At 43.8% G+C, this 26,953-nt stretch overlaps 1 protein-coding gene across 7 annotated transcripts; it reads right to left on the reverse strand.

Annotated features, from left to right (window-relative positions):
* Positions 1-26,953, reverse strand: arhgap44a (Rho GTPase activating protein 44a). Of its 7 annotated transcripts, XM_085784085.1 has the most exons (23): positions 26,627-26,953; positions 16,737-16,776; positions 16,051-16,170; positions 15,850-15,926; positions 15,555-15,666; positions 15,269-15,345; positions 15,053-15,167; positions 14,795-14,863; positions 14,493-14,574; positions 13,980-14,107; positions 13,090-13,201; positions 12,516-12,597; positions 12,249-12,329; positions 11,637-11,750; positions 11,439-11,530; positions 10,619-10,802; positions 9,676-9,693; positions 9,369-9,557; positions 7,632-8,144; positions 5,595-5,740; positions 5,078-5,479; positions 4,359-4,410; positions 1-3,280 (listed from the first exon to the last, which is right to left on the reverse strand). In XM_085784085.1, exons 1-22 carry the CDS (start codon positions 26,677-26,679, stop codon positions 4,403-4,405), a joined length of 2,814 nt encoding a protein of 937 aa, XP_085640211.1. In that variant the 5' UTR covers positions 26,680-26,953; the 3' UTR covers positions 1-3,280; positions 4,359-4,402. The 7 variants fall into 7 exon arrangements, with proteins under 7 accessions (XP_085640211.1, XP_085640212.1, XP_085640213.1 ...); XM_085784086.1 differs by lacking the exon at positions 9,676-9,693; XM_085784087.1 differs by lacking the exon at positions 4,359-4,410 and having other exon boundaries at positions 5,405-5,479.

The following is a 26,953-nucleotide window of genomic DNA, read 5'->3' on the forward strand; positions in this document are numbered from 1 at the left end:
TTATTAAAAATGTAGAGTTTAATATATATATTTATTTCTGACATTCTGATAAGGATTGCAGGTAGGCTTCACAGTACACACTGTGTTCCACTTGATATGCTAAGCAGAGGAGGAAGGGGTGGGCATGGTGGGCTTGACAAGCGGCAGGTTTTCGTTTGTACACTAGTAGTGAAAGCAGAAGGAGGCAGTACATCCACAGGCAACAACCACTCCTCTACCGTATTGCTCACAAAGGACCATTCATTGTGATCCACATTCTCAAGAGTCCATCACTACGTTTGATTCATTACCCCTCTTACAATCCCTAAAAAGACAGTGATTGACACAAAACGTGGATTATCAAAAGACTATCTAAGCGCATGCATGACACCTTTTTTCAGATTTTACTTTTTTTTCATTTAAAATCCCCCCCCCTCCCCAGAAAATGTAAACAAATTGAGCTTTACTTTAGACCGACATCGGTGGTGAGGTGAGATAGGAAATATAGGCCTACAGTAGCTAAAATGCTTGATAAAACTATGTAACAGTGTAGTCTTAGGTGCAAAAAGTGACTCTGATGAATATGCTCTTGAAAACAGCTGTAAAACTGATTTACTGGCTAAAATTATATAGTATGTGATGAAGTTGTGACTTGTGTTTTTGGGGGAAGGATACAGACATTTTTTTTTCTTTTCAGCAGCATAGTTATCACACCTATAATGAATATGAATGCATGCTTTAAGGTGGCTGTAAGTTCCAGTTATGATGCACAAAAGCATTACAGTTATACTGCCCTGTACTGGTAATAATACAAGCCAACAGGCCCTAATTAGCCTTCATCCAAACAACTAGCTCTCATTTGTCCTGTTAGGTATTAGAAAAACAGGTACACCCTACCATTTGAGATCTGAGTGATTCACATTCAGAGATACCCCTGCCTCCTCATATAAACGTATGGGTCCAGCACAGACAATTTAACCTTTAGTACACATTGATTATGCCTAGAATTCCAAAAATAACAACCAGTGTGAGAGGGCACTTGCAATTTTTTTTGTCAAATAATCACCACAGCTATCAATATAATTATCAACATCACCAAAAATCTTCATAAACATAGTCCATTGAGAACACACACTGAGGCATACCATGGATCACTTCAGGAAAGAGATTAATTCATTTTGTAAGAAGATAACTCTCACACATACGCACAAACATACGCACACCCACACAAAAAGGAAAAAAAAAAAGAAAACTTAAAAAAAAGACAAAAATTGCTTTTGCAATAAAATTAATGGCTTTTTTGGGGGGGCGGGGCAGGGCGGGGGGTTGGGAAGGGTAACTTTGACCACTTTTTGAACTGAGGTGGATCAGTAAAAACTGTAATTGCACTTAAATTGACAAAATCATTGTCCTAAGACATTCTGTATGAAATAAAAAAAAGGGACACTGCAGCATCTGGTATCTGATGAATCTGAAACACCTCTAATTACTCATCTGTGGTGAGACCAACAATTTAGACAGTGATTTGACTACACATTAGTTTTTCTAATTGATTTAGCAAGTATTTTTACTTTGTCAAGTCAGTCCAACAATAAAGACTATACATCTAGCCTCATTAAGAATTCATTAAATGGTCCAAACGGGCTCAAAGTGATCTACGTATTAACACAGGAATCTATTAAATAACTTATTAAAGAAAGAAGAAGCAATACAACACTGGTGTGAAACTCAATAGTGCTGTGTGAAGTCAAAACTGAGGACACAGTATTAGAAAGACAATGATTGATTTCTAGCAGAAATAATATTGCGCATTTCTGCTGCAGCATCGTCGTTACCTGGTGTTAAAGTGAAAGATTATGAATCTACAGTAGACCTGTTCATTGTGTGCAGGGACAAAAATAACATCAAATTTTTAATCATTACAGTTTCTACACATGATAAATATCAGCACATATATTATTATTATATATATTCAAGATATGCATTTTACATATACTTTTCCTCTCAGATTTATATACATCAATTTATGTACAGTCTTTGTATTTACACTAGGGGTCAAAGGTCACTGAACCTGAAGCACTTGAAACAAGGTTAAGAGAGAGAATCATATGAACCTAAAGGCAGTGTAGTCATCCATCCATTATCATCAAACTGTAACAGCACGTGGGTGTTGTAAGTCTACTCTCCGAAGGACAACAACAACAACAACAAAAACACTCACACAAAATAAAACACTGCCACCCTGGCCCTTCTGTCATATTGGCGAGTCATGCACAACACATCTTGGTGCTTTCTACACAACTGAAAAAACAGGTGCAAGTTCACAAACTTCTAATTTACAAGAACATTCTTCTCTTACTGTGCTGGTATAAAGTGAGTTAAAGTGAGTTCACCTGCATGAAGGTTAAATGTCAGGTTAAGAACTACAGTTGTGATGTGAGATAGAAGAGAGAAGGAGAAATCAAAACGGGGCATGACAATAAGATTCAACACTGCATAAAATGTTTCTCGTCTTGCATGCGAAAACCTGCTGGGCTCAGTATTTCCCTAATGTGCACAAAGCTTGAATACCCTGTGAGCAATATAACCAGATTAATCTCTGTCTCTCTGTTTCACCCTGAGGATGGGCTTTGCTCCTAACCACGTCAGGCTCTGAGTTTTCCCAAATGAAAAGTTGTACAACTCAGGAATATCATATTGCAATTTGATTGCATGTTCGAATAAGGCAAAGAAATAAAAAATTTAAAAAAGGAAAAAAAAAATGCACTGAAAATACAGATCACTGCATTAAACAACAAAGATGAACAAAAAAAAAAAAAAAAAAAGGAAAAGAAACTGAGAAAATCGTTTAATGTAATACTCATCTATATTCCAGTCTTTCCTCCTAAAGGCAACTGTTCAACTGTTCCTCCACTATGGCATTTTGGTGTTTTTTTTCTTTTGTAGTCACATTTATGTACTAGCGAGCAATTGTAAGAGATGAGTTTCTTTGCAGCCTGTAGCAGATGTGAGGGAAGGTTCAAGTTCTGGTTTCAGGTGGGCATTGGTGAGGCCAATTGGTGTTTCCATCAGGCCTTGGCGGCGACAGTTAAGAGTATGTACAGCCATAGGGGTGCTGGTAAGCTGTGATGCCTTATGGTCATAGGTCATAGAGTGGTGCTCTGGGGCTCCTCCTCGGGCACAGCATCCCCCTCTGGAGAGTCTGTCACTGCCAGGGACCTCCTGCAGGGGGCACCGCTGAACTCATCGATGAGGCTGTCCAGATTGACATTGATGGAGGGGATTTCATAATTGAAGATATCTAATGGTGGAGCATGGTGGGAGAGGTGAGTATGGTGAGCAGAATGGTGGGAATGGTGATGAAGAGCAAGAGGAGGAGGAGGAGAAGATGGCAAATGGTAATGAGGTGTAAAAAACGGAAGAGAGCAGAAATAATATTAATCGTTTTGAGTTTGAACTCATGGTACGTGGCATATGATGTCTGTCCTGATTGGAGGAATCAGTAGATTACATGTGCTTAACATTCTACACAGGGATGCTTTCAGTGCGGCGATATAGTCACACCTGCACATACTTGGTAGAGACTAGTTGTTTTGTGTCACAGCTTTTTTTTTGTGTCTTTTGAGACAACGACAACAGATACTTTATCAGATGAAATACAATAACAGGTCAAAATGACTACACAATGACACATTTCTGTACAAGTTTACAACGATGGCCGGATAAACCAACACAGAGGCAACAAGATGTGTGTGGAACTCTGTGGAAAAATGGCACCAAAAGACACCAAGTGCGCTTGAAGTAACGATGGAAATCTCATGAGGACTGGATAATTGCTCTTAATATAGATATATTCTCAAGTGCTGCTGCATTTACTGGGAGCAGCAGGTCCAGGAAGGGACCGATGGCTACTCCTGTGTAGGAATGAGATGGAGCGTGGCAGTGTAGTAAGAGGGAGCAAAGGTTATAAAAAAGCGATGAACCTGCCAAAGGAGGATTGGGGGTTACCTGTGGCCCCCAGGTACCGGTGGCAGGAGCGTTAGAGGGGGAATGTCCGCTGGCAAAAAGGGCTGGGAATGGGGGAACAAAAGGAAGAGGGGAGGGGCTTTAAGATGGACCTTTATAAGCGACGGCGTCTGCAATGTGAGCGCAGTGTGGTGCACTCTGGGAAGTCCTTAAGCCATGCATTATTGGTTGAACCGCAAAACCATGCAAAAAGTCAATAATGTCAACCTGCTAACAGGGAGTTAGGGAGAATGTCCTGATTGAGAGCTACCAGAGGGCTGGTTTGTGGCAGGCTGCAGGAGACCCCAGAGGCAGCCACAGCACGAGGCCAGGCAGTGAGATGGAGCGCATGGGGCGGGGGCGGTCTGGCTTACCCTAAAAGTCCCCCTCACACTTAGCCCACACTGAATCCCTGGCCTCACACAGCTGCAAGGTACACAATAGTAGCAGGGGGAACAAGAGAATGATAAATATAACAAAAGTGACAGAAGGATCGGTATATATTGACAAGAACACCTCATCATCAGAACATCATACTGAAGATATAATGTGGGGTTTGTCTGGCTACGTTTCCACGCCTGCTACGCTTTTTACGAGAGACTGGACCGGTGTGAACTGTGTAAGCCTCTGACCTACCTCTGCCGAGTGAGGGTCTGGGTAACACAGATAAACAGAGAGCACATGATGAATCTAATGGCAACTTCCATACAAGCAGGACGAGCTATGCTTCTCTGATGTTTCCACACATTACCCAGAAACATCATCACATAACACAAGCAATGAGTACATAGGTCAGGAGATCTGCTCACTACAGTAGCACAAAAACGCTAATATTTACATCGTATCATCGTCAGGCATCTGTGTCTAAAAGGCAACTTTTATTCATTCAGACATTCATTTGGGAACAATCAGTTAAGGGGACAGGGATCCTCTTTTTTCTCCAGTATATCTACAGTGACAAGTCCTACAGAGTCCTACACTCGTCCACCGTCTCCATTGGACAGAGCCACAGCGAGTCTGAGAGAGGGCCGCTGCAGCCCCACCTGTGGTGGTGGCAGCGGCGGGGGTGTTGTTACCAAGGGCTGATGTTTACCTGTAGACATGCTCTCCCCAGGAGACAGTCCATCCAGGAGGCCCTGCTCCAGGGGCTGGGGAACTGGGGCCATGGCCGGGCCAGAGAACCCCGTAGGGGCTGTGGGCGGCTGAGGAGGGGGCAGGCTGGGTCTCTGCCTGGGCTTAGGGGTGGGCCGAGACTTGGTGAGCGTTCCGGTCAGGGAGGGCGGGGACGAAATGGAGTGGGGCGCCCCCAGTGGGGTCTGCCCGGGGGAGGATGGGGGCACTTGCCCTGGAGGGCAGGCCAGTCCATAAGGGGAGGGGGTGCTAGGAGGTGTGGGAGACAGGCTGACCGGTGACGGCTGACCTGTAGACTGGTCGGACATCCCGCCAGACTGGCCATAAGGGACCTTGGGAGGAACGGGGGCCAACTTCTTGGAACCTGGAAATGCACAACACAACATATACATCATATACGTCATATTACTGCTTCCTGTTCAAAATGAAAACACGTCCGCTGAAACTCAAAGTAAGCTCAGACTGAGACAGGTGCTGACCTTTGCGCAGGGTGTGTGGACTGTGCTCTGTAGAGTGTGGGGACTGGCTGCTGCTCTGAGGACTGCTGCTGGGAGGGACTGTTGGACCTGCCACCTGGATGGCTTTGTGTCCAATTACAGGGGAGAGCTCTTTACTCTTCAATGAACTGAAAAAGACAGGCAGACATCAGTGTGCGAATAGCATCAACAGTTACACTCTGAGCTGTCAGTAAACCTCATGTGCATTGCCACCACCATCATCATCATTTATGAGTGTGTTACCAAAGTTCACAGACCGAACAGTGTCAACATTTAAACATTTATCAGCTGTAGATACAAATGGTTTACAGAAATCGCTAAGGTTGAACGTCTTCCTGCATATTCAAACCACAGTACATCAAATACTATTGAGCATCTCAGTCCTGTGTGTTCACTGATGAAAATCTCATTGACCACCCAGGAATTGAAAACGCCAATATGTCTATCTCTTAGTGAAATAATGAAGTTAGATGGCATTGTTAACAGACAGATGCTGCCTGACGAACTCAGTGGACAGATTTGAACATTTCACCAACATTCAGATGGATACAATAATGATGTGTTAGTTATAAATAAATCACAAATTTCAATTAGAATAAAACAAAAGAGAAAAGGTTTAGTTTTTTTTTCCTTTCAGAGGATACAGAATAGAAGCTTATGATCCAAACCAAGGTAATTTTAGGAAGTCAAGGGTCTACTGCTCAGCTGGGGTCTGAAGTCAACAATGTCAGGATGGATTCCTGACCAATGCACCACTGAGCTTGAAGAATTCTTTCCAGCATTAGTGAACAGAGGGTCTACCTATTTCTAGTAGCATTAATGAATTCCTCTGTGGACAGACTGTATACATTAACTTTCTCAAGCATTAAGTTGATTTATACAGTAGCAAAAAATCAGATCAGTTATTGCATGTGATAAGATGAATCTAAACCTACTTTTTGTACTGCAGGCAGCGACAAAGACAGTGAACGTACGCAATCAATAACCAACGTAATCCGTTCTGACTCTGAAAACAAACTGCATGAACGGACATTATTAAGTATTGATTTAACATCTGTGTGATAATGCTGAAATACCCACACAAATTTACTAAGCTCTCTCTCTCTCTCTCAGTGAATTTGGTAACTGCATGATAAAAGACACCGTGGGAATATTATTTCATATATTTCATATTTCATTTTATTTCGACCTGCTTTTCTCTTTTCACTGATTTGAGTTCATCAGCAGCAAAGATGTACGAACTACTGTACCAGAGTTTCAAATGCAAGCTCATGAAGTCTCACCGTCAAAGAGCACCCATACTGCAGTATCGTAGTCACATTTAGGATTATGTGACATCTAATTAACTGCAATCTCCTGCAGTCTCTTTGAGCTGTATGCTTCCAACAAATAAGCCATCTGAAAGGGAAACTGTGGAGCTACCAAGTCACAAGAGGGAGCATTATCAAGCGAACTTGTTCTGACCACTGACAAAGATTGGCTCTAACGATTCAGTCTGTCGTGTGTGATTGTAACGCCAAGACTTATGACTCATGAAACTGCCACAGCCACTCTATACAAACCCAGCAGCTTATAGATGTAGCAGGAAGAAGCTTATAGGCTACTATATGAAAATATTCTATACTGTAGCTTCCAAGAGATAAAGACGAACAGCAACCTTCAAAATCTTAAGCTCTGAAAAAAATAGTGACGTTTTCCTGCTGCTGGTTAGTAAAAAAAAAATGCTGCAAAATGTAAAATAATGTGATAGCCATATGCAGCATTGTTCATGTATATATCATCTACTGAATACCAGCATCAAACTGAGCGCTATATAAGCCAGTAACATCCTTAGTTGCTAGGCAACCCCATGAGAGGCATCCCCGGACAACCTGAATGTTACAGAATCTGAGACATGTAATTTGAAGGGGGAGGGAAAAAAAGCAAAAAGAAAATATGAGCCAGCGAGCTAGAGGAGAGGAGAGATACAGCTGCCACTCTGTGATGCATCCATAGTGGCCATGGGTGTGTTGTATTTACCTAGTCAGCCTGGGGGGTCCTCTCTCTCGGGCACATGGACAGGCAGCCCACGGCGGGGGCGGGGGTGCGGACGAGGGGAGGCTAGGGGGGTTGCCAAGGGACTGGTCATGGCGGGTTAGTACCAAAGGGGTTTTGATGTAGAGTGGTGAAGCATTAGTGTCTGGCGGGGGGGCATGCGACATGTCACCAGGCGGACTGTGCTTGGGGAAGTGCAGACAGCTGGGTTTGGGGTTCGAATTGATGTCAAGCGACGAGGAGGAGGAGGAGGAGGAGGAGGAAGGGGGCGGGGCCGGGGGAGTGAAGCCAGACCAGCGCACCGGGGGTGGGGGTGAGCCGGGGGGCTGGGACTCTGGACCTGGTGCCACGGGGCGAGCGCAGGGTGGGGGTTTGGGATAGAAGTGGTGGGGGAGAGAGTGGCACGAGGAGGTGGGGTAAGGGGGGGGTGGCCGGTCCTCCCCTGGGGGTGGGTGGGCATGAGAGGTGTCCGGCCGATTGGGCGACACGTTGTCTGAGCTGTAGATATTAAGAGAATAGACAGCACAAAAGAAACAGCTCTAGTGATTGAACAGGGAGACGCATTGGAGCGATATACGGTAGGATATAGGTTTTGATGATTACGGTGTTAGTGTGTTAGTTGGTCTGTAGCCAAAAACAAAGGAAAAAAATAATTGCATTTTAGGGTGGGCGGTGGGCACCAAGCTCAGCACACAGTCAGCTTAGTGCAAATACAAAGACAAGCACAAAGAAACAGCAAAAGAAAAGAGATTTTATTGCCAAAAGGAAAAGAAGAGTGTGTAGATCTCCCTCTGTGATCACCTTGTGTCTGCACACTGCATGGAGCTGTGAGGATCTGTCTCTGGAGCCAAAGTGCTGGTCTGCAGCATACAATGTTTTCAAGCTGACATGATGACTGAATCTCCTCAGCTGCTGCATATGGAAACCCTATCTGCCCCGATCCTCTAAGACTTGTTTGCATTGCAGGTCCTGCAGTCAGCCCAGGGCAGTGTGAAACAGACACAAAACCCTTTCATTGGCTGAAAGAGCCACAGGAGAGGAGGGGGAAGCCAGCAAAAAACCAGAAGCCATATCATCTCTTGTCTGCCACACAGGCAAAGCCAGCAACCATGAGGTGATTATTCATATGTTTAACTATGATAATCATACCAAAGAAGGATGAAATCAGTCAGAGTGTCAACAGAAAAGGAAATAATTAACAACCAAAGCTGAGATAGCCAAGCCACAACAATGGGATATTGGAAATATTAGCATGCTTGCAAGGATTTGCAGATTGAAGCTTAGTGCAATATACAGAAACAAAACTTTCATACAGTATTTTGACTAAAACCCTTCAGAGTTAGAGTAAAAAAACAAAAACAAATCATTATCCTTTTGGAAATCTATCCCACAGTGACATCTCCCTGAAAAAAAACAGGAAGAACTGAGGTAATGTCAAGAGTGAGAAATCATATTAATAACAACAGAAAGACATGAGGGTGCTGACAGGAACACACTAAAATGGAGGCGTTGCAAATTAATGAATGTACAATTTACACGGCAAAGGATCTCGAATCCCACAGAGCTGAGAAGTTGATGGTGGTGATGATGATGGTGACGGCAATAAAAATGAGAAGGAGTGGATGCGTGAGGGAGAGAGAGAGAGAGAGAGAGAGAGAAAGAGAGAGGGAGAGAGAGCAAGAGTGGAGAGGGGAGGGGAGCAGCAGCTCCATGGTGACTTACCAAAACCTTTCTCCAAGTGGTGGAGTGGCGGACGGCGAGGTGGCGAGCTCTCCGGGCTGCTCGGGGATGAGTGTGTCCCCCGGAGAGCCGGGGCCTTGCATGCCAGGGGGGGTGGAGGAGGCCTTGCGAGCCAGTGTGGATGAACCCTTACGAGACACCCAGGAGGTATCCATGACCCGGACTCCCATACTGGAGGAACAAACACATACCTAGAGTCATGTACGATGCTGAGACAAGTGCAGTGAGGCGAGTGGAGGTATACGGTAGTGAGGAAAGAAATGAGGGGGAGAAAGACATGATACGGTACCTTTGTATCTTCCTAATGCTGCGTTAGTTGGGGAGAAGAGAGGCAAAAGGGATATGAGGTCAGAGGTGATGTACACATGGTTCACAACCACATTTTAACCACTCTACACACACACACACACACACACACACACACACTAAACCTGCACTTATCTGCTGAGCGCCAATGAAAGGCTCGTTTTTTCTAATTAAGCCCGTTTGGTCTTGAAAATGTGCAAACACACAGACAGAGCTTTTTCCCTAGGCTGCTCATTACTCTAAAGAGACAACAGCTGTTTTCTACCCCCCCCCTATCAATTGCAGCTGATTATGGGATGGGCACATTTAGCCTGTAATGTATGCCTTTAATATGATAGGCTTTTTCTTAATTTGATGGGGGTATCATGGAGGTATCGGTTCTAATTCTGCCAGTGATTTTCCACCGGCTGGTTGAATGACTCAGGCCAGGTGACGTGCTAGCCAGACTGCGAAGGAGGAGCTGGGTGTGGGAGGATGGGAAGATAACACCGGAGAAATATTTCCTGAGAAAAAAAAAAAGAAGAGGTAACCAGCAGCCCTCCATCAGAGACCCGTTGCCATGGAGACAACGCCACTCAAGATAACTCAGCCCCATGTATTTAAATGAGACTAGTTTTGAGCCTGGTGAATCCTAATTACAGTGGATGCAGCTGTATGTGCTGGAATTATCGACAAGTGAGATACAATATCCTCACTGCCTCTGATTCATTAGAGTGAAAACTTCAGACTGCAGCATGTGTAAATACTCCTCCGAGGTAATGGGTTTTTAATGCGCAAGTGTTGCCCTCTTCAAATATGAGAATTCAATATCAGATGCCTGAGAGGAGGCGTGGGTGGAAAGAGAGAAAGACAGTGAGAAGGAGGGAGAGAGAGGGAGAGGGAGGGAGGGAGAGGTGGGCAGCAGAAGGATGCACTTGGCGTCATACCCATCCTTCTTGTAAAACTCCAGCATCATGTTGTCAGTGGCGACGCTCAGTGGGCGTCGGCTCTGGTCGTGCTGCTGCTTGCGCTCCGATTGGTCCATGTCTGGTGAGGGCATGGAGCTGTAGTTGGAGTTGTGATTGGTGTGGATCGGGCTGCCGTAGCTGCCTGTCAAGTTGAATTCAATCTCTGATGGACAATCAAACACACCACCAGAATACACAGTGTTATTATACAGCAGTGTGAAGCAGTGTGCGTGTGTTGTTTTATGTTATAAAAATGTTAGAATAGTAGCCTATACTATGTTACCTAAAATAAATGAAATGAAAGTGTTAGAAAACAGTATCGCTCTGTCACAAATGCAGAATAAACAGTCATGAACAGTTCATTATATATTGTGTATTGCTGTGTGTTCCTGTTGTTTTTGTGGCGTTGTGTGTTTCTGTGTGGGTTTATGCAAACTGAAAGCCTATAAAAGAAAATGATTGCAGCACAAGTCATGATCATATTAATACAGGGCTGAACAAAAGAAAATCGAAATCACAGTAGCTCTAAGACATATTCTCATTTTGATATCATGAAATTTGAAATGTATATAAACTACTTGATATGAATATATACAATAAAATTCACAATGACTTTTAGCAGAAAGCCTTGAGTTGATTTGAACAAAACCTGATTGAAATTGTGAGCTTGTAATCCAACAGAATGTACATCTTTTACGCCCCATAGTTCAATTACAATAGGGGAAGGCTGGTAAAAAAAAATGTATATGGTGCTCAGCCTGACAACAGTGTTACAGTACATACATATTGAGATCCCCACCTCCTGGGAAGAACCAGTCAGCATGCTGAATGATGGGCTCAATGATGCCAACAATCTGTAGGGACAGGGTGGTCATCATCTCTGTCATGTTTCTGGACAGAGGAGTAAGGAGTTAGTCACAGAATGAACATTATGTAAGAGGTTGAGGTGAAAATAAAACAAAAACGACTTCACGTGACTTGTCTTCAGAATACATACGGCTCGGTGTGTGTCCAGAGCAGGTTAGGGCCGAGGACGATCGCCATGTTACCGGGAGTCATCTTGTTTGAGTCTTGATACTCGCTCAGCTTGGCTAAGAATTTGATCAGGTATCTGTGGGATTGAAATAAAATCTATTTCTAAACTGTTTTCTCACTTTCTACTGAGCTGCACAGGGCAGATCTGCTCAGCTAACTCATCACATTTTGGCACATTGCAAACTTGTGCTATATGCTGTATACATGAAAGTAATAGGAGCTGCAGTTTAAATCTGCAGACATACTGATTTTGCCTTCTACAGAATAAGGAGTGAATAGTTCCTGCCACTTTAAAACCTGCATCCTGCAGACAATAATTGCTACAGCTGTATAAGTCATTATCTGTAGCATGAGTATTGCAGAAACCATTCATTTTTTTCTGCCAGTTTAGCTGATGACACATAAATATCTGCATTTCAAGCATCCTGCTGCTATTACCTTTCTTACCTGTAGGTGGGGCAGTGTGGAGTGACACTGCAGGGCATCTTCCATCTCTCCTCTGTCTTTTTATAACAGGCAGGCCACATGGGGACATTTACAAATAACTGCATAGAAAGCACGGAAAGCAACTGACCTGAAATTGTTCAAGTTGTCTGTGGGGAGTTTTTCACATGCTGCCATTAGTGCTTGTAGTCTCTTGTCCATATCTTGAATGCTGGGGAACAAAAATCATTATGGTTTAGGATTGCTCCACTTCCTAATAAATGTCACCATTTTTCATTTTGGCAGTTAAGGACCTCTGTATGAAGAATTTTAACCATTTCTTTTTCATCATTGCCACTGGCATAATTCAATAAAAAAAATGCTTGTAATGAAAAAACAAAACAAAACAACTGCTCACTTGGAGGCCAGAATCCATTCATCATATAGTTCAGTGGTCATCAATGGGTCGGGGAGCTCACGGAGGTATGATTTCAGAGCGCCTGTGGGGTGAGAACAACAGCCAGAGTGTAAACACTGGTCAGCCTTTGGAGAGGAGTGGAGGGTTGTTTTCTCTCTCTCTCTCTCTCTCCAGAGCACTGGTGAGGCCATGCCCCGCATCTCCCACTCCCCTGCAGCCGGGCCCTTGCAGCTAGTGCAGCTGCCAGATTGAGATTGCACAACGCAGATTTCATGCTAATGTGTGAAGTGGACAGCAGTAACACAACGGAAAGCCCTCAGGGAAAACAGCACTGAGCGGATGAAGACTGTATAGCTGCTGTGATCCTCATGTACTAAATCGATTGAAAAACTTTTGTATTGCACAATCAAACTTTTTCTATATCATATGAAAACAAGGCGTTGAGTAAAAATCATTATCATCTGTGTAGAGATATTATACACTTTTTTCCTGCCTGACTTAACAGTGACAGAGTGTAGGGGTTGTTGTTATGGAAATGGGCTCTGAACAAAGCATTTGTGTGGGCGTAGTTCACCTGCGATGGCGTGCGGGTCGGAGGAGTACTCCTGCACATCCAGAACGCCGCAGTCCAGGGAGGCTTTCAGCTTCTTCAGCTTGGAGGCTGATGGAGCCACTCTGAAGAGGCCCTGCAGCCCACACACAGGAAACACATAATCATGTGTAATTATCAGATCTAACATGACCTGTACATAAATGCCGTACAAAAGCAATAGCCTTTATCGCTGTGCACTTGACATTACTAGATGGTAAATAACACACACTGGTGCTTTTGCATGCTTGAAGGGCATTAACTATACAACATGAAGGCTATACTTATACTACATTATTGTCCAACCATTTTTCAAAGCACATCAGAGCATTTGACTTGGTCCAACCACCACAAACAAGTAAGTTTCTCCAAATGGTTATTAACCTCATATTCACAGCCACTGTGTCACTGCTTATATTTCTCAAAATTAAATTCCAACTGTATTAACACTCATATAAGCTGTAAGAGTCTTTTCAGTCTGATAAGATAAGATAATTCAGGTTTAGGGCTCATGACTTCCTGTAATATTTTCAGATTATTGGAGGAACCAGTAGCTCTGGTCTGTTTTTTATGACAGTCTCTGTTTTTGTCAATTTTATGAAATCAGCATAGTATCTTTTAATTGTTAATGGCATGTTTACAACATGTATTTGAGTGTGTATGAATGCGCCCACATGCACTTGCCTGCAAATGCGCATATACTGTATATCTGGCCATGTGTGAGTGTATTTGTTATCAAGGTAATTATATCAAATAGAAAGACTGATGACAAAGCAGTTTCATTGTGAGGAATCAGGTGTGTGATGGAACCAACTCATGCACGACAAAATACAGCACCCTACGCCTGACATGTTTGTGTGTGTGTTGCTCTCTACCTCCTCTTGCATGCCACACTCTAGCAGCATGGTGACACAGGCTTCGATGGGGAAGGCGATCTCTCTCCCACTAATATTCAGGTGTTCCTCCAGAGACTTGCCATACGATGGCTTCTCCACCCACGCCTCTGCAACAGAAAATCAGCAGCTCGAATCGCACGCAGACACAAACAGGCCTACACACTGGAGTTAGATGAGGCTAAATGCAGTATATAAAGTTTGGATACACTATTTGCAAGAACCTTTATTGGCAAAGTTCATGAACTGAGCCCTTATAAAGGCCTGACTTCAATATTTCCCCGGAGCCATATTGTAGTGTTTATTAGGAAAGTGTTGTTTTGGCCATATCTTAAACATGAAGATGGATAGAGGATAAAGAGATGAGTTATGTGACACATTAGGACTATTAACTCCTTATTACTTCTCATTTTGACATTGCTTCAGGTGCAGAAATAGAGCAGATCTCCACACACATATACACACACACACATACACACAAAGTGCATGACTCACCTTGGTGGGCTTTAATCTGGGGCAGGACACTGTGAAGAATCTCTAATGACTTCCTGTGATATTCTGCCTGTGTTTCGATCAGCTACAGAGGGAAACAGCAGGAGAAGATATTATAATGAACAATCCATGACAAGTGAGTGGGATGTGATATAATGCAAGTTATGCTATTAGACCACCCACAACATTTGATGTAATCTGAGCTAATATGGGAAATTACTATTTCAGATAAAGTGTTTAAATGCAGTATGAGCTATTTTCCCACTGGATTCAACAGCTTTAATGATGTAATATACAGTACTTACTGTCTGGAAGTAATTTGCATAGTCGATTTCTTTGGCCACAAAATTATACATATCTGCTGACAACTGATCCTGAAACAGAAAGCAGAGAGCAAGCATCTTTTAACAAATGACCTCACTAATATCCTACATGTAACCGTAATATCCCCACAACAATGCAACCCATTTGTGTCTGATGCAGGGGCATTATAAATCAAATGGACGGCAAAGAGCAGGAGGAGGGAGGGAATAATATACGCGTGGCGTTGATTGGTGACTCACCCTACAAATCTCCATCCGATTGGCTGACTCTTCCATCTCCTCTCGGAGGGACTCGGACTTGGCGCCAGGCTGCAGAGTGCTTGGGTGACTGGATGACTTGGATGACTGCTGAAATCTATAGGCAACAACAAAAAATGGCCACAGCAGATATGTCATTCTTCAATTCTAAAAGCCAGAGCCTTTATTTTGAAATAAATTAATGAGGAGGTGCTTCACCTTGTCCGTGCGGAGTCCATGTCCAAGACAAGTTTAGCTAAGTGCTTCCTCTGCTTCTGGATGTTAGGAATGTCCACCTACAAAAGAAAATTGAGCGGGGGATAACAGAGAGCTCAGGGAATGAAAGTGCAGTCCCTTTATGTAAATGAAGACCATATTCTACATTTTAATTTTCTTTTAATAACAGCAGAAGTAAAAAAAAAAGTGACGGAGTGTGGCTGTGTAATTCACTTCAGGAAGGTGTTATGTCTTAATTGGTGCATTAAGTAACAGCGGTGCACCTCACCTCGGCGAGCACATAGAGAGGCTCCACCACATCTCTCTCTATCTGGAACTCAAACTGGATGAGCTCCTGTGCCAGCCTCTCCTCCGTCTCCCCACACAGCTTCAGCATCTTCCTGTTTGGTGACAGCCCAACACAAAGTCAGAGGCAATCAAATACAATTAAAATGCACACAAGGGTAATGAGGACAGAGAAGGATTCAATAGCCAAATCAATAATTAAAGATGACTGTGCATGTGTGCATGTGTGTGTGAGAGAGAGAAATGTGAGTGTGAGCTTGTTAACTATACTGACTTACCCCAGGAGAGAGTCATCTCCCAACACTGCAGCCCCTTCTACCATACACTGTGCCAGGATTGTGAGTGGTAGTTTTTTCTTAGAGTAGAGTAAAAAAAACAAAAACAATATCAGTAGAGCTTCTGTAAAACATTAAGAACAATGAGATGACATCACATCCATCTGCATTGGGTGTCGGTGTCTGATAGATGCAGATACTCACAGAAGGTGACTTGACAGATCTCTTCTCCACATCAGTTCCCTGCTGACCCTGCAGGCAGGCAGTCAGCTTCTTGTGAGTGCTGTGTGTCACCTGCTTGACCAGATCCAGACGCTTCTCCACCTGCAGGCGCACACACGCACACACACACACATCAAAAACCGCATGGCATACCCCATGCACTGCCACCAACACAGCACTGCTCTCAAACAACACATCCATCAATTGTCATGCAGCTTCATAAATCTCCATCTGCAAGGCACAACACAAGTTATGCACACGAACAAAGGTTGTACTAATGGAGGCAGGACTGTCAGGTCATGATGTAATTCCTTATGATGACAAACCATTCTATGTACTGTATGTACAATTTGAAACAGTATAATTATATACAATTGTTTTCTTATGTTGGTCACCCAGCATGGGTGATTATAAGCCATTTTTCCTGGTTATAGGAAGGATAGAATGGTGAAAATCATTAGTTGAGTAGGAAAGTAATTGTGGCCATTAGGGGCTGTGACTCAAAAGTTATTGCTAACATTAAACATGGCTATAAACTGGTCTATGTCTAATCAATGCACGATGGTGACAGCTTTAACACCTGAACCACTTGCATCACGCATACTAACAGACACACACACACACACACACACACACACACACACACACTGTAACAACCCCCATCTTACCTGTAGCAGGTCTTCACTCAACACCTCTGTTTTTTCTGCCCTGTAAAGAAAACAGTGAGTGACAGTTAGAGAATCCAGAGGATGAGACATCATTAACCAACCTTTTTAAACATAAACTTTAAAAATTGCAAATGAGTAACCTTGCAAATACATCTGTTTCTGTTTGGGATAATGGCTCTGTCAGGTATTGAACTACTTGCAGAATTGAAAAGGTCAGGAAAAAGAAAAACTGCCTGGGAGATCAAATTTGTTAATATATCCTCTTTCAGGTCACATACCCAGGCTCTGAGGGTGAATATGACAGAGTGCTAAAAACGCACTCCGCCCTATGGGCATAAAACATCCTATTATTCTCATATGCTGTGTTTTGTTTTGTTTTCTGGTGACATATGAGGAAACCGAAATATTCTGGAGAACACATAATGAAAGCACATCTCACATAATGAAACACTTTTTATTAGTTCTTGGTGATGTGTTGGTTGTAATCTGTCACTCTTATGTATCCAAATGTATTTCATAATGGTGTGTCTCTGCCAAGATGTTTATCAGCTGTGAAATAAGGACCCAGCTGTTGTGCACTGGGTGCAAAGGTCTCCTTCACTGAGTTGTTTTACATCATTGGCGTGGCAGTGCTCCAAAATGGGTGGATCACTTCACGCACCTGTCCCTTTGGAGTATGTGTGTGAGTTCATGTATGTGATTCTGTCTCACAAAGTCATAATTTTAGATCATACATCGGAACAACATGTTAATTATCTGGCAAACTGTTCATGCTGTAAAACTCTCTGGAGAGCTCAAGCAGAAGCACAAGTGAAACAAGCAGGACAGCAGTGAGCAAAGGCCACTGATTCAAATATGCCATGCAGTTCCCACTGAGGAGCATCACATCCCACTGCGAATCCAGCAGACTGGGGACTTAGCCAAAGTCTGACGGAAAGGGCAGAGCTGCACCGCCGATGAAGCAGATAAAACTACTCATGCAGAGTAGCGATTGAGCCATAAGCTCACAAAAGAGAAAACCGCTGGATATCATAGAAATATGATGTCAGCTCAGTTCAGACAGCTCATATTCGAAGACTTTAGGCTTTTTCCTTTTGGTGGGGGAGAAATCCCAAAAGAGCTCCACCAACATGCCTTAAAAATCCTGCAAGAGAAGATAAAGGCAAATTGTCTCTTTGTACTGTATATTATACAAGTAAATTTTGGCTGTTTTCCAGAGATTGTTTAAACATATTTGGACACCTACACACACAACAATAATCCAGGACCAATCAGGAGGTACCTAATCAGAGTGGACGATCGCTTGTGCTTCCTGCTTAGAAACGGTACTGTAGTCTGACAAGGCAGGGAGTGACTGGGCAGACACTCTGACCTCTTAAAAAGAGTCAAAACCAGACCTTCAGACCCCCAGCAACCACCCAGTGGTGCACATACTCTCTCAGCACTTCCTCTTCCTGTCTGCACAACCTCTTCCTGCTATTGTGCCCCAACCATGCCAACGCCAATTGCGAATAATAGCTTTTTTTTGTATCATTTATTTAAAAACAACATTTGAATATATCTCTCCATTGACCAAGAGAATGGAAAAAGGCTTTGGTTTGTGTTCTATTATTCACCAGCCCAGGCGCAAATGCATCAGTGGCACTGTACATAAGTAATATGCTCTTTTCTTGTATGACGCCTTGTCATCAAGTCTGTGAAATACTCATGGTTGCAGCTCTGTGTTGTCCAGTGTTGCCATGTTGAAGGTAATGTGGAGAGGAAATAAACATGGGCTTGGTTGACGGTGAATTGTTGCCAACAACAGTTATTTAATGATGTCAGTTATTAGCATCCCTGGCCTCAGTGAGCATGAAGCCATGGGAACTGGGTCAAACCATGTACCAATGGATCTAATCACAGCCAGCCTCTTGGAAAACTGCTCTGCCCACTGAGCTAGGAGGAAAATACAGGAAATGTGTGTGTGTATGTGTGTGTGTGCCTCCGAGAGAGAGAGGGAGGAGAGAGAGAAAGAGAAAGAGAGAGAAAATGACAGCATAGCGAGAGATTTCTGGCATGATTTGTGAGGATAAGTGTGATCGCAGATTGCTGATTACATGACAAAGGGGGACAAAAATAACCCAAGCAGTGCAGTAAAGTTTGGCACATTTCTGCTGTAACACTCCCAACAGCCTCTAAAAAAATCTAAACACTCCCCATGTTCTATATGAAATACTTTGCAGGCAGGACTGTCACATGTATCCTATGCTGGAGGTCTGCAATGCAGTTGTGAGCTCTTCACTGTCTATCATAGCCTCAGAGTGGCTGGTTGGGGGCGTCCCTCAGGAGACGCTTGCAGCTAAAGGCCCCTACATTAGAAGGGCCCAACAGAACAGAACAGATGGGACAGATATGGGGAACATAGAGAAGCCACTCTGTCTGTGTTGATGAGGATGATGATGATGGCAGAGATAGATAGACAACCTGTGAGGCTCTCTGGTCTGGCTGTCTGCGTCGGGAGCTCTGCTGAAAAGCTAAAGCCATCAAGATTATGACAGCTGAGTGTGCTAGAAAGTTTTAATAGTGTGGGATGATCCTATTCCTACCACTCTCTCTCTCTCTTGTTTGTGTGAGTGTGGGAGTGTTTTTCCTCCAGGAACATGTTCTCCAAGCCAAATGGATTGGCAAAAAAAAACAAAAAACACATTTAGTTAACTCAATTTTTCATGTTTGTAACATGGGGATGAACATTTAACACGCAGACATCTCCTGCTCTCACTGACCACAGCTGATGAGGGCATTATGACCTAGACATCAAACAGATTGCAGCCTGTCTTCAAAGGCAGCAGACGGTCTTGTTCTTTGAGCTTGTTTGTTTTTTAGACAGTGGTATTTCCTCTTAGGAAAGCAATATCGTACTTCGTCTGCCTGCGAAGACACAGGGACTAAATAGCATTGCCCGGCCTGGAACACAGAAGTTATTGCTTTGCCCCTGTACAACCTGATGTGAAGTTAACTTGAAGGAGATTTTGGAGGTGAGGACAGGACAGAAAGAGTGAGAGTGAGAGAGAGAGAGAGATTCCTCAAAGCAAATACTGTGCAGAATGAGTCCTGGGAGGAAAGTAAACACGTGGGAGAGTTGGCAGCCATGTGGGCGGTGTGCTCACGGAGGGGGAAGAAGACTTTGCCAGGTTTATGCCAACCATCTGCCACTTTGCAGGCATTCCTTTACCTGGAGCTGCTGATGACTCAATACAAACAGGCTGATACTGAAACATACACACACACACACATACACACACACATGTCTATAAATACACAGATGAACTAGCTTAAGTCTAAGTGGTGGAATGCATCAAGCTCTCAGGCCAACAAATACAGTCATTTTAAAATGCTGCTTGTTGCAGCGATTCATCAGTGACAAGATCTACAAATCGGAGCAATGTAAACATGGCTGACCGTAGAGACCTGAGGAAGATGAATTAGTTGAGACAATGTTTAAACAGAGCCATTTGAATAACTCCCCCCTTTACACCTCTGGTGGCAACTTTGACAAAGTGCTGATAAGAAGAAGGGCCTGAATCTGTCGGGGACATCTGGGCCTGTGTATTTACAGCTGGTCAGTGAAAGATGCAATTTTTCTGTGCATATTTTCCCAGGGATCTTGGACATTACAAGCCATTGTGATTCCATAAAGTTGGAAAAAAAAGTGAAACATAGACCAAATACCCTTCTGACCGCTTCAGCTGCACATTCCACACAAATGTGTCTTATATAATAAATATTTCTATCTAGAGATATGTTAATGTTGGATGGCCGCATGTTCAGCCCCCCCAGCGTCGTGCATGGTTTATGAAAGCATGAATAATCCATGTTGACATAATCAAAATGTGAAGAAAATAACATCCGTGGTCTTGAACATACTTGGTAGCGAGCCAACCGTCTGCTGTAAAGGCTTCAGTCTACAGGTTCATCTGAGATCTGGTGGTCATGCTCTGGTTTGCGAACACTGCTAACCTGGCTAACAAAAAGCTCCTCCTCTGGGGCCTGGGAGAGCTGTGCTAAATGCTAGGCCCTGTGCTGCTATAGGGGAGGGTACTGGAGCAGAACAGTGGCCCTAGGCCTCAGCAGGGCACCGCGCGGCCTGGAGCGCTGGCATGAGATCCACTGTCAACCACACACACAAAAACTCACACAGCAGTGTTCATGCTAGAGATGCTCTGAATATTTCTCCATTGAATGTTTTTTCTCTCTTCCAGACCTTCACAGTGCAAACGCATAGAAGGCCCACTCAGTTTCCTCCCAAATGACAAGACGGAGGGCTGATGGGATACAAGGTTACTAAAACAGAAAAACCCACTTACTGTAGTTGTCCAGCAAACTAGGTCACAGTTCTGTTAAGTATGCAAGAATAACTGTGAGAGGAGTGTATGCACACACACCCACACAAAACACACACATGTCCAGAGAGGGAGTGAACGAGAGAGAGAGCCTGCAGCATTCAGCGGCGTTTCACTGCAAACACAAGCAGTGAGTTATCTCTAATAACTTTATTTATGGTGAATAATCTCCACAAGAGACACTCGGCTTTCTCTGCGACTTCACTGTGTTTTTACACTTGCCATCTGCCCCAACACACACACAACCAAAACAACGTGACATGTCCAGTGCAGAGCATAAAGCAGACAAAGAATTTAAACTGAGGCAATGAGTATCAACTCTGTGCTTTGTTTCCATCCAGGTCGTGCATGAAAACTACACTCACGAGCCATCAGTCTTCATTAGCTCTAAAATCTTCCCATCTCCCATCTCCCATTTTCATGTGGGTTGGCAAAGCCAAACGAATGTGATGAAACAGCTAATACCAAATGAGCGTTTCCAGGCAACCAAGGCAAATGAAAGATCTAACATCTACTGTATGGACAAGAGGGATACAGGATTATCTTTTATATTTAAAGAGAAAACAGAATTTTACATTAAAAACACTCTAAATACTCTTGTAAAGGTGATGAGAGGTAAACAAAATAGCAAATTGTTATTAGTGGATCAGTGCTTCCTGTTTTGAGCCTATTGGCATTCCTGAATGGAAGGAAGTGGGCATGTTGATAGGGAGGGACCTGTCTCCTTAGGAGGACTTAGTTATTTCTAACAACAATGCCACTCTGCTCTGTTTATTACTTAAGATGTGTACCCTGTACTCCACAAAATATGACTTATTTTTGTTACAAGTAATGTGCTGAACACTGTGTTAGGAAATCAGTAATTGCTTTCTGGCTGTTCTGCTCTTAACTGGATAAAAATACCACCAAGTAAAATTAGAGAAGTGTGATATTACATTATAGACAGAAGATATTTGTCGAGAGCAAAGCTTACAGGCTTAGCATTATATTAAGATCTCCTTAGATTAATCTTGTTCCCAAATGTCTCGCAGCTTGAATTGCATCTGATTCATGGGCTGCATATCAGTCAGGCCCTGGGGTCACTTCCTGTTGAAGATGAGATCGTGAGCAACAGAGTGGGTCAACTCGAACACCCGTGACACATCGTCATCGTGATTGAACCCACTTTCATATGCACAAGAAGAAGAATACTCAAAAGGGAGTCTGAGTTTGTTGCCATCCAACAGCCGTCCCTAAAGCTGTTTGTGTACCTCTTACATGCTGTATGTGCTTTTACACTGGAGTTTTTATTGGACCCCTGGTGCAGTGGCTCTTTAAGAGGTTAGTCTTTTGAGGGAACCAGCGACATGGAAAGGCAGAAACGGCGCTTCTGTCCGATATTACATCATCTCTCTTTTGATGGCCAAAAAGGTCCCTTGACAAAGGCTCTTTATCACTAACTCTACCCTGTAGTATGCTGTCTCTGAGAGGCACTGGGGGGGTTATGGGAGGGTTATCAACACGGACCGCTGCTACCAGAGCTGAAAGACACTATGCAATTAAAGCATCAGTGTTTGCTTTCAGTTTAAAAGCACAATGGAGAACACATGTAATGACTCATCTTCGATTGCTGATGACTACAACTCTTGCCATTAAATAATATGCCAGGAGTGTGCTTCCCAGTCGGGATTTTACAATGTGATCAGCCAACTGCACAAAAGTGAACCCAGAGGAGCAGTGAATCAATGCCCTGTGAAGGTAACATGCTCTGAGATCTTCACAGTGTTGTCCTCATCTGCCAAGTCAGAGTATCAAGGCAGTGAGGTGGAGGAGGTGGAAGAGCGAGAGGAGAGGCGGAGATGCTGCATTGGCATGCAACAGGGTTGCCTCCTACATCTTGTGTTGCCTGTCAGCTACCATATAGTTTTATATTCTTTATGCAAACAGGAATGTATCTACATGATTAAAATGCACATGCATAATCTTTCCTTCTCTGGCCTTTTTGTCAAAGAACAGGAAGACTGCAGGTTCTCAAAGTGACTACACATGCAAACATCTCAATTAATTTAGAAAAACATGTACAGGCAAATTTCAGTGTTTGCCCAATGTCTTCACCCCTCCTTGGAGTAGAAGAAGAAAATTGCAAATGAAGAAAATGTAATTTTCTTCACATCTTTGCATTGCATGGTGTGTTTTTTTTTACAGACTTGTATCATGGAATCTTTTACCAGGCTGTCCTAGACCTAGATAGGGCAGTGAGTTGGGAATAGAGAAATAGGTCAAGAGAAATGGAGGGTGGGAGCCGGCTGAAGCAAAGTATTCTTTCTCTGGCTTGTTCAGCGTGTGTGAGGGCATCAAACAATTACAATGCTGGTTTTTTTTAGATGAATACAAAAACTTACCAGCTGTAAAAATGAATTTTAACATCACAAGGTTTGAAAGACGAAAAATGCCTTTCAAGTCAACAAAAATATTGAGAAATAAGATAAAACCCACACCCAGGGATGATCGCTCTCACCTCACAGGGCTGTGACACTCTGTTGTCTCTCCTCCCTGTACCACAAGACCTTTCTTTAAGCCATATAGTATGCATGGCTGCACATCCTCCAGTATGAAGTCTGGCTGCACAGAGGTGATTGGTCAAGCGAGCGATCACATGACATGGATCTCACCCAGGCAGCAGCAGCAGCAGCAGCAGCAGCAGCAGCAGCAGCAGCAGCAGCAGCCTTGGAGAGCTAGAGGGATGCTGACACAGCACACCTGATCGCCAACCCCCCACTGAAAGAAGACCTTCAATCTCCATCATATATAAGACACATATTAGACCTGCCGCACTGTCAGTACAGAAAGACTCAATATCTCAGACAAACATGTCAGATACAGATTACAGATACACAGAAGTGGATTAAAAGTCTGCAGTTGAAACATCTTACTTTTTATCTCTAAATGAACACACAGTCCTGCTAATACACACGTCCACCCACTCAAATGTTCTTGTTGCCGAAGACATTAAATGTCCAACATGTCCGTGCACTTCCTCCGGATTTGTTGAGTTGGTAAGAGGCGCAGAGGATTGGTCAGTGCTGTTAACGTCTCCACAGAGACTCCTGAGGTTCAAAAGGGTCAAACCAACAAAGTAACCCCGGTCCACTCTGAAGATCAGTGAAGCTCGAGTCAGCAGAATAGCAGATCTGAAGCCTCAGTGAGAACAAGGTGGAGCACAACTGTGATCGGCGAAATTCTCTACGCCTTTTCCTCATGTGCTATTTCATTTCTCAGCAACATTTACACAGCTACAAGGAGTCTATATAATCCATCTGGCTTGGTAGATCCGTGAAAATGCGAGTTTTCAGCCCGAAGCATCTCCACTTCAGTCAGCACACCACTTACTGCAGGATGTGTGCAGCAACCATTAAAACCAGGATAACATACTATATAATGTATGTACATATGCGCGACACACAAATTGTCCTTCATGTGTGGTGCCATCATGGGAAATTATCTCTCTTCACTGGTTGGGTTGTACAAACCATGCCTCAGCGTAACACCTTTTGACTCCTTTAAACGATCAATGGGGGAGAAGGTGAAAAGAAGAAGTCAATAAACAAGAACAGCAAGCTGACCTTTGGGGAGCACAGACCTCCCCCATATTGCAACGTTTTAGCAACGCAAACAGTTCTGATCAAGACCAAAGAGTATTCGTTTTAATCACAATAAAATGTTCTTTTCTTATGTAGCTTCAAGCTTCACGTGGCCTTTCTTCATTGCCATTTCACTTGCCGATAACTGGCCAGTGTTTCTAGAGATGGTACAGACTCTGCCTTTCCCTGTGGTTTCCATCTAACCCAGGACACAACAGTCAATATCTGACACTGTTCAAGGTCATGACAGGGTCAGATTTTTAACTTCATGCTCTGATGCAAAGCTCAAGTCAAATGTCTTTCACAGAAGCGTGAAGTAATGGGTACGGTGAAACTGAGAGTTACTGATTATGCTTTGATTTGAGGGTTTCGAGAATCGCAGTCTCGGCTGTGAACAGTAGGTGCCATTACAGTGGGTGGGTGGGTGAGTGGGTAGATGGGGGGGCGCAGGACTGTTCAGGGAGGATACAATTGCTCATCCTGGCTCATGTGGTACCACCTCAGCGGGTTGCTGACTGACAGCTGCACAAAATAGCAGTATATGAGAAGAATATTACACCAGCAACGTCACAGGCACGCACTACATTTGGGGAGTGCATTCAAATAAGACGAACTGCTCTGCTCATATGAAGGCCCACAACCTGTTTGCCTACACACATCCAGCATCACACCCACACTCACACAAACACACACTAATGAGTCACGCAGAAATGATTGTAAAAAGACTGAAGCTGGAAAAAAGCAGCTTGAACCGAGGGGTAACTGACAATGATAGCACAAACAGAGCCTGCAAGGTGTCCCCCCGCCCCTCCCCGGCCCCATCCTAGTCCCCACACCCTCTCTTCCTCCTCTGTGTGCATGCCACTCAAACAGTCTTGTAATAATAATGATGCCCCACACCTCCTGGTCTTAATCCCCTGGTACTGAGCAGGGAGCACCTATTGGCCCCAGCCCTGCTGGACAAGCTGCTCCAGCCTCCCTGCAAGGTGGATGAGCAGGCTGAGTGGGGGGGTGAGGGGAATGAATAGGTCACAAAGCATCTATTCTTGAAGGTGGGAACGATCGCAGAACCACCCAGATGCAGGGTATAGCTAAGTGCAGGACATGGAGAACTAAGGAGGGTAATAATGGAGGATGCTTCCAACATAAACCTCTCATTTACTCAGTTCATTGGATTCTAGGGATTGTAGTGGTGGGATGGAGCCATTTAGCTTAAAAGAATACAAAATCAGGGCATTACTGAATAAAAAAAAGTGTGTTAAACAAATACTAGATGCGGAATACGACCTTCAGGAATTCACGGACTTGATAACCCACGCCTAGGAGGTGCTTCCCTCCTCACAGCTGAGATTACTGCGTAATGAAAACATTGCGCCTTTTTCCATTTTCCCTCACGTCTCAGCCCACACCGCATCCGTCTGCATCACGCTCACCTATTGACAGGTTTAGTGACGGGAGGTAAATGTAACCACAACACCACCTCACTATAGCGTTTCTTTCGCACTCCAGGGGGTGATACCTTGTCTCAAAGAAGGGAGGAATGTGTCTATGTGATGCTCGGTGATACTGCGATTGTCTATATTTAATGCATTTCCGTGGGCAGCTTGTACTGGGGCAATGCGCCTACACGCTGCCTATGCGGTAGCTTCTTCCAATGGACATTACGCATAGGAGCAAGAAAGGCGTTTTTGAAACATGGGGTATTCTTTTGTTCCTCTGAATATATCCGACTGCACTTACCATTGTCCACTGCATGCATTCAGCCTGATAACATACAATAGAAATCATATATGCATGAATATGAGTCACATCCAAATGGGGCCAAACCGGGGGTTTCTCTTCCCTCTGACATGGCCCGGCGAGAATAGTGCACGCAGGAGGGTTTGCTTACCTTCCCACCGTTTGGTTGGCGAGCTGTCGCATCCGATTGAACTGCTTCTTCATCTTGTATTTTCTGCGTTAACACCTACAGGAGGAAATATTCCGCATTATTTCTCTCAATATAACGCTCCGTGCTCCACAGCGGCGCAAAACAAAATCCAGGCTTTCATATTTTCCTTCCCTCATTGCAAGCTGCCAGCGCCGAAAACTTACTCCACGATTACAATAAGTTTTTGTTTTTTTTCAATTTCCAAATTAGATTTTTTTTTTTTTTTAAATGTCTACATTCGCCCCATCGCCTGCGCAGGGATGCTAGACCAATTCACCGCTGGCACTC

The sequence above is a fragment of the Trachurus japonicus genome, chromosome 8 (genome assembly GCF_045865225.1).
Source record: "Trachurus japonicus isolate A0001 chromosome 8, Traja_1.0".
NCBI lineage: Eukaryota > Metazoa > Chordata > Actinopteri > Carangiformes > Carangidae > Trachurus > Trachurus japonicus.

What these genes read in the sequence shown, in the direction of transcription:
- arhgap44a (XM_085784082.1), bottom strand. Translation starts at nt 26,679, where the DNA reads ATGAAGAAGCAGTTCAATCGGATGCGACAGCTCGCCAACCAAACGGTG. An exon ending in GATCTGTCAAGTCACCTTCT is followed by an intron (nt 15,927 to 16,050) that starts GTGAGTATCTGC and finishes CTCTACTCTAAG; the next exon opens with AAAAAACTACCACTCACAAT. An exon ending in TCCACACACCCTGCGCAAAG is followed by an intron (nt 5,480 to 5,594) that starts GTCAGCACCTGT and finishes GTGCATTTCCAG; the next exon opens with GTTCCAAGAAGTTGGCCCCC.